We start from the raw sequence: 8,018 nt of genomic DNA, 5'->3' as shown, positions 1-8,018 counted from the left end.
GCCACCGAACTGGCGACTCCTCCTTTACCGGTGGAGTAACTGTTGGCGATCGCGGTCACAGCTCCTGGGGGAGATCCAGAGGATCCTTGTCGCGTGGACGCGCCAGGGAAGCTGAACACCATGGGGAAGTAGTTGTTCAAATTCGGATAGTTCTGTCGGCGACGGTTGCCCTTGAACGGCACGAACGGAACGGACACGTCTTCCTCGTCATCCTCTTCGTCTTCCTCGTCGTCCTCTTCGACTACTACCGGTGGCTTCTTGGGTTTCTTCGCACGGTGCACCTTGGGCCTCGCCGGAGCCTCGGCGGTAGGAGCGACGGGTTCGTTGACCGGACTCGCTGGAGTTGCCTCGGTGGTGAACGCTGGCGAATGCTCGGGCTGCGGTTGCTCCTAAATGAAAAGGGAAAAACGTCATGGTAGAACAATTATTTATATAGTAGAATAGTTTTTTTTATCGTAATAGAATAATGGAAATTTTATTGTAATAGAATAACAGAAAAATTACTTTTCTTGGTATTTAGGTTTTCATCACAATTTTAGTAAAATTCCACTAATCTCCCCAAGAAATACACGAATAAAAATCGTCGACGTGACACGTGATAAACCACCCCTTAGTTCTAATCCCATTCTCGTTACCTGAGGAGGAAGAGTTCCCTGCTTGTGACGATCCTGATCCTCTTCCACAGGGTACTCCTCTTGCAGAGGATGTTGCTCTTGTTGAGGATAGTGTCCATCCTGACGGTGATGCAGTTCGGGCTGGTATTGGTCCTCTTGCTGCACCGGTGTCTGTTCCTCCTCGTTGTAGGACTCTTCGGGCTCGGCAGGCGACGCTTGGGCCTCGGCGCTCGAGACCTCCGACTCCTCGATCGGTTCCGGGCCCCTGTTCAAGTGCGGCGCCTGCATCCCGCCGATAAATGCTTCGCCGCTGACGGCGTTACCCTGCGCGAACACTCCTGTCGCTTGGCTACCAGGATTCGATCGTCGCACCGGCCTGTAGTATCCGCTGAACATCATCGCTCTCTGAGGATAAGGCTGCACGGGCGTCCTCTTCTCTCGCAGGAAGACTATGGGGTTGCCGTAAGGATCCAGCATCACTGAAACTTTAAAGACGAGCGCTGTTCATCGTCTCTCTCTAGGATAAAATTCTACCCATATTCTATATTTATCTATATTATTATATTCATTATATTATATTCATTATATCATATTATATTCATATCTATCTATATTTTCTCATTGCTACTTTAACTCTTTGAATAATCCTTTTTTTGTGCTAGAAATTCCTAGAGCATTGTAATTCGACAGACACGATAATCCATCGCCTGTCGTCTCGCCACGTGTTTTCGCTACGAACTAGGGGGTGGGGTCGCGAAAACTTATTCCACTAGCTCATTCCACATTATGCTATACTCACCGGGTTCAGCAGGGATAACCCTGGACTCCGTGACCGCGATCGTCGCCGCGACGACGAGGAGGACGAAGCTGATCCACTGCGCCATCCTCAATGATCAGAACCTCTCTCTACCGCGATTAGACAGGCAACGTCGAACAACCGATTCTTCTGTTATAATCGAGATCTCTCTCGAGACACTTAATCTTCCCGATGGATCGCGTTGGTCCCGGAAAGCCGAACGAGCAGATATATCCAAGCACTACCGCGATGGTCTACCTGGCTGGCGAACTTTTTGCTAGATGATGCCACACTCGAACCAGCAATTGCTTTTATACCAGAAGCCTAGGCGAGCTCGCGGGGGATGGGATGGGCGAGCGAGGACGCAGAAGGCACGGGGGATCGGTTGGATCCACGCGCGGAACGGGGATACCGGGATCTTCTGGATCCCCCTCCCACCACCGCCGCCAATGGATCGTCAGGTGGTTGCCTTCGTACCCAACAGGATCGTCGTTGACGCGAACGCGCGCATCGATCAGCGATACGTGATCCACATCCCTGATCGGTCGGCCGTCGCGGATCGAACGCATTAATTGCGGTGCCGTCGCTCCTCGTCGATCTACGCTCGATCTACGATCGATCGTGTTACACGGGATTTTCGATCCGACGGTGTTCCGCGAATCGTTCTTGCTCCGTAGATCATGAATTTACACGTTTTAGGGTACATGCGTTTTCCTGACGCTTAGGGCTATACGTTCAACCCCTTGTCGTACTGCGATATCTATCTAATCTATATTATCGATAGATAGTAAGTGTTTTCCGAATCGATACGAAGTTTGGGTTCCACACCTATTGACGGAGACCGGCCTTACGAACCGCGTCTCTACGTGCTAGAAGCGTTCGCGTTTACTAAAAAAAACGCGGAGCAATAAATTCGGCTCTGTGGCCTGACTTAAATATTAATTCGACCAGAGCTAAGAATAACACATTTATGCGCATCACATCTCCAAAATAGCGGGCCCCAGTCGGCCGTATCATAAACCTTGCTGCGCGACGGACTAGGAACCCGTGTATCTGCGACATAATACGTGTTATTCAATGGAAGAGTACGAAAGAGTACGCTCGTGGTTCGTTGCCTCCGGATGGAAGGACCGACGGAAAGCACCGATGGAAATCAGCGACTTGTTATTAAAAGGTAAATGACGGAATAAACAATCGACTTTCTGACGGTATCATGTAGCCTGGAATTCCTAGTAGGAGATTAGGTGAATTTTAAAATATGTTCCCGTGGAGCAATTTGGACTTCAGGTAGCTTAAATTGAAGCTGAAAGTGTCTACTTTACAACCCCGGAAGGTACATTCCCGTAAAATGGTCTGGGATTTTTTTATGATTTTTTGAATCAACTTATCGGGGGTATTAGGCAGCCTGGAGCTCATTTTTGAACTTTGAGAGAGTTTTCAATCGCATTACCGTGGAGCAATTTGGACTTCAGGTAGCTTAAATTGAAGCTGAAAGTGTCTACTTTAAGACCTGGTAATGTAAATTCCCATAAAATGACCTGGTAATTTTTTATAAATTTTTTAATCAATCTTTTGACATTATCAGATCGGCTGGAACAGAAGATGGCAGATTAGGTGAATTTTAAAATATGTTCTCATGGAGCAATTTTGATTTTATATAGCTTAAATTGAAGCTGAGAGTGTCTACTTTAAGACCTGGTAATGTAAATTCCCATAAAATGACCTGGTAAATTTTTATAAATTTTTTAATCAATCTTTTGACATTATCAGATCGGCTGGAACAGAAGGTGGCAGATTAGGTGAATTTTAAAATATGTTCTCGTGGAGCAATTTTGACTTTATATAGCTCAAATTGAAGCTGAGAGTGTCTACTTTAAGACCTGGTAATGTAAATTCTGATAGAATTACCTGGGAATTTTTGAAGGCGAGAAAAAGGGACCGTCGTTATTGGATAAAACGTGGCTGATCGTAATTTCATTGGTTTTCGCAAAGTTGGTTCCGAAGGGAAGGGAATATAGGATAGAAGACGAGAGAGAGGAGAGGGCCGGTGACGCGCGGTCGAGGCGGATCTGTCTGAATTTGTTTTTGAATTCGGAGCACGAGCGCCACGGCCACCGCCATTGGACTCTTACGGACTTTTGATCATCCGCAAGAATTATCGTCGACTCCGGCCAGTTATACTGCGGACGTTCGACCGCGTATGACTGACATAATATTAATATTAAGAGGTCGTTACGTCAAACGGTACGTCGTCGAACGTGGCGGGCGTGTGCGTCGGCCACTGACGGGACGCCGCGACCGATTCGACGCTATTGTCACGGGACGGTATCAAAAACCTAAGTAACGATACTAATAATAGTATACAACCCTTCCCTCCTCAGCGCTCAAATTGTTCCAAAATTCCGCGGAATTTATGCAAGTTCGAGGCGTTTCGCCATTAACGAGATAAATAAAATCAAAATAGAACCAAAAATTTTAGAACTTGATCGACCGATCGATAAAGCGTTAACTATGGTTATCAGGTTCACGTTTCGGTCGTGCTAGAGTATCGGCCTGCTTTAACGCTATCGTCGACCCAGCGACCTTCCATCGCGCGGCCCCCGATCGTCGAATCCATCTCCATCGATCCTCCGTACGATGTACCGTCGCCTGAATACTTCATGAATTCCGCACTATTTCATGAATCAACTTCCAAACGCACCGGTTTTCCAAGTCACGCCGTCATCGTATTTTCGAGCGTGACCAGCCGACGCAAATCGTCGCGTCTGCCAAGCTCCGATAGAACGGACTGGCCGTTCCACCTCGGATGCGGCTGGATTCGCGACGCTCCGCAAAAATGTAAATTACCGCCGGTAAAACTCTGTGAGACGCCGCGTTTTTTCCTGGCTTTCTTACCCGGGGGGGACCGCGCGTTTCTCACGGCGAGGCAAGGCGAGGCGACGCGAGGCGACGCGAGGCTTTGGCGCCCGGCGACAAATTGGCAACCCCTTCGCCGTCGAGCGGAGAACGTCGCGCGCGATCCGCTTGGCTCGATCGCTCGATTAAATTCGAGAGAAGCGTTTCGTACTCGCCGCTTTGAAATTTCGTGAGAAAGGTCGACACTGTACTTGATTGCCTTTATAATTGACAGATTGTCGGGATATCTTCGCTTTTTTCCTCTTTTCCTAGTTACGCGACTAAAACTGGAGCTAAAATCGGTTCTTTATCGAAACGATCTCTGTTTGGTAAAAATTATTATTTAGTTTATTTAGAATTCAAAGGTGTTAGGATCGTCCAGAATCTAGAGATTTCGGCGAGGCCGGACGATACCGTTCCCGGCGCCAATTTGGGTCAGAATGTTAATGAGTGCAGCGGAAGGGTGCGACATGAATAATGCGGTTATCGGTATCGTCGATGACGAAGCGGAAAACCGGCAGGAAGCCGCGAAATATTGAAATCGGTAGGAATAACGGTTATTATTAGAACGTCCCTGTGCGTCAGTTGCCCATAGCGAATGTCCAGGTACACTACCCAGCCGGTACGAAGATCGTCCGCAACCCCGTCCAATGAATCATTTTTCACCTAAATATAGAATACCGGTGTGTTCCCGAAAAGGAATAATTCATAAAGGGTTAGCCCCGCGACGAGAAGGACGACGGCGAAGACGGCGACGAAGTCGCAAAGTATGCACGAAGCTCTCGGGAAGATGATGAAAACTGAATATAAAAGAGCGAAAACAGAGGAGAGAGAGAGAGAGAGAGAGAGAGAGAGAGAGAGAGGGAGCAGAAATTCTTTTATTCGTGGAGGACTCGGGGCCCGAGCGCGAATCGACCGGGCCCCCGCGTGGTGTCATTTGCTTGTTTGCCGTGAGATACCGAAACGCGGTGGAGAAGTGACGCCGATTCTCAGGAGCCCGTACGTGGCTCCTGTTTTCGTGAACAGCCGCCACGCACTGAATCGGGAATCGACCGACGTCGGGGCCCTGTGCACGTGCTTCGCAGCGGCATACTGAATCGGACACGTTCGTCTGCTCACGCGCGAGACACAACTGTCGAAACGCATCGTAATCGTATCGTTTCTGCGGTGGGTTCGCTCGTTCGCGCCGATAATCGTGATCGGAGCCGGCCGCCTTTCGGCCCGCGTCGCTCTTCTTTTACGATCTTTCCTCTTTTACGATCAATCCTCTTTCATTGGGTCCGTGCACAAGAAATATGGGATTTTTAAGTGAGCTAAAAAAGCTATCGATTTAACACGTCCCAGATATGGGTGACACTAATTTCTGACCAATTTTGAACATTTTCATCGCAATATATTCGAGCAAAATGAATTCGACTATGATCTTTCAAATGCGAAAGAGTTCCAATGTCATCCCCTATGATAAACATAAACTTTTTAGTTTCATTTGAATTAATTAAATTGCTTTAATCATGTGGGGATCTTAGAAATTATCTATTTTTTCTTGTCTATCTAATTTATCTACTATAATTTTAGAAATTATTATTAATTATGTTAAAAATTATCTGGTCCTATTATTAAAAATATTAAAGACAAATCAGTGCCAACGAACGCAACGTTGATGGAGTCGTCCTGCGAAGGGTTAAGAATCAAAAGTGACTACGAGTTAAAATTGTTAAAAATACCAGTAAAAATTGCTATACAATCTATATTTCAAATTGTAATTGTTAACTAAAAACTTTGTCACGACTGACGCGACGCAAACTACAATTCGTCAGGAGATTTGGAGATAAATTCGCGGTCCCCTAATTCCTCTGCCGATCCTTTCCGGGAAGAAATTAGAGGGTCGCTTGGCCACGGTGGTCACGCGCGCGTCGTTTCCGTTCGGTTTATTTCTGATTTTCTAATCCGCTGGTCCCGGATCCGGCCGTGTGTGATCTACGATTCAATAGAAATCGCGTGGAAGGCGCGTGGACGGGGATGTTTAATTCAGGCGCGTCCGTTTCTCGGAATAATTCCGTGCACCGCAAATAATTTAACGCCTCGACGGTCTACGCGGCGACGGATGCAGGTCTTCCCGGTAAAAATGTCCCGGCCGCGGAACGAGACGGAAAAGAGAAGAAGCGGAACGAGACGGAAAAGAGAGAAGAGGCGCGCGAACGCGACGGAAATACTCCTACCCCGCCGATATTTGATTCACGCGCCGCTGCCTGCGTTTTCCTCCTTCCAGCCCCCGTGGGGGCTTTTTTTTCGCGCGGACGAGGAAACTTTTCTCCCTGGGAAGGACGATGACTCTCCAGCGCGCGACTCCTGTTTGAGACACGAATCACGGAGAACCGGGGCCCCCACGGCAAGTTCAGCGGGGGCTTGCGAAATGGGTTGAAAGACCGCGTTACATCTCGCCCGTGGATCGCGTTCATTTTGCAAATCCCCCGGAATAAAACGCCGGGGACAGGTGTTTTCGTGTCGTATACTAGCGTAATGCGTGCTGCGCTAGACGCGTATCCTGCTCAATGGCGTAGAGACGACCGATGCTCTAGAACGCGACGCTAGCTGGACAAAGCGATCTATACGATCGTATATTAACCCTTCGCGCTCTTGACTATTTTTAACTATAAATTTGAGAGCATTTTTCTAAGATTAAGAGCGTGCGGTATTGTGTATTTTTATACGTATGAAATTTTGTCCTTAGTTTTACCTATACATTCATATATTAACCCTTTGCTCACTTGGTTATTTTTAACTATTTTAAAATCATTATTCTGGCTTGCATTATTTCCATTACAAATGTATTTTTATACGTATGAATTGATATACCAATTTCCTCGCTGTTAACAATTATTTTCGAACGTGACAGAATAATTTCAGCGGTGCCTCAGAGTCGTCGCTCGAGTGCAAATGGTTAAGAAGCACTCGAAAAGTTAAATTAATTATTCAGAAGCTAAAGGGATCGAGTAACGATACTGGCACAGTATCTAACCTATCTGTCATTATCTTATATCTCTCCATTATTTGGTAATTTTTTCTACATTTTGTAATACATTAATAACTGTGACATTAGACTTCGATATTCATCCGAAATCTACTGAGTCGAAGAAAATCATTTAATAGTTAATCCGAAAATGCGGTGTAATAAAAATGACGACAAGTACAAAGTTTCTATCACTATAAAGTGCTTCTATCGCTATAAATTATTACTGTCGCTATAAAGTGCTTCTATCGCTATAAAGTGTTAAAATTCTATCGCTATAAATTATTACTGTCGCTATAAAGTACTTCTATCGCTATAAAGTGTTAAAATTCTATCGCTATAAAGTGCTTCTATCGCTATAAATTATTACTGTCGCTATAAAGTGCTTCTATCGCTATAAAGTGTTAAAATTCTATCGCTATAAAGTGTTAAAATTCTATCGCTATAAAGTGTTAAAATTCTAGCGCTATAAAGTGCTTCTATCGCTATAAAGTTCTTCTATCTCTATAAAGTGCTTCTATCGCTATAAAATATTCAAATTCTATCGCTATAGAATATTAAAATTCGATCGCTATTAGCGTTAAAAAATCAGATATCCGTCGCTCATGGTGATCGAAGGAGCGAAGAGGCTCCAGAAACTCGTCGCCACGGTGTCATACAGGGGATGAGAACGTTCAAGAGGCGAGTTAGGACGAAATACGCG

General features: G+C 45.9%; 1 protein-coding gene across 1 annotated transcript in view; it reads right to left on the bottom strand.

The window, feature by feature from the left end:
- Positions 1-1,498, bottom strand: part of LOC144478314 (uncharacterized) — a 1,833-nt gene extending 335 nt beyond the window's left edge. The window contains exons 1-3 of the mRNA XM_078196082.1: positions 1,414-1,498; positions 636-1,099; positions 6-389 (exon numbers count right to left, since the gene is read on the bottom strand). Of these exons, the coding sequence (XP_078052208.1) occupies positions 6-389; positions 636-1,099; positions 1,414-1,498 (933 nt within the window). The remainder of the gene's footprint in view (positions 1-5; positions 390-635; positions 1,100-1,413) is intronic.
- Positions 1,499-8,018: the final 6,520 nt, after the last annotated feature.

This window comes from Augochlora pura, chromosome 2, assembly GCF_028453695.1.
Source record: "Augochlora pura isolate Apur16 chromosome 2, APUR_v2.2.1, whole genome shotgun sequence".
Taxonomy (NCBI): domain Eukaryota; kingdom Metazoa; phylum Arthropoda; class Insecta; order Hymenoptera; family Halictidae; genus Augochlora; species Augochlora pura.
Note: the sequence above shows the minus strand (reverse complement) of the source record. Positions and strands in the feature narration are given on the sequence as shown.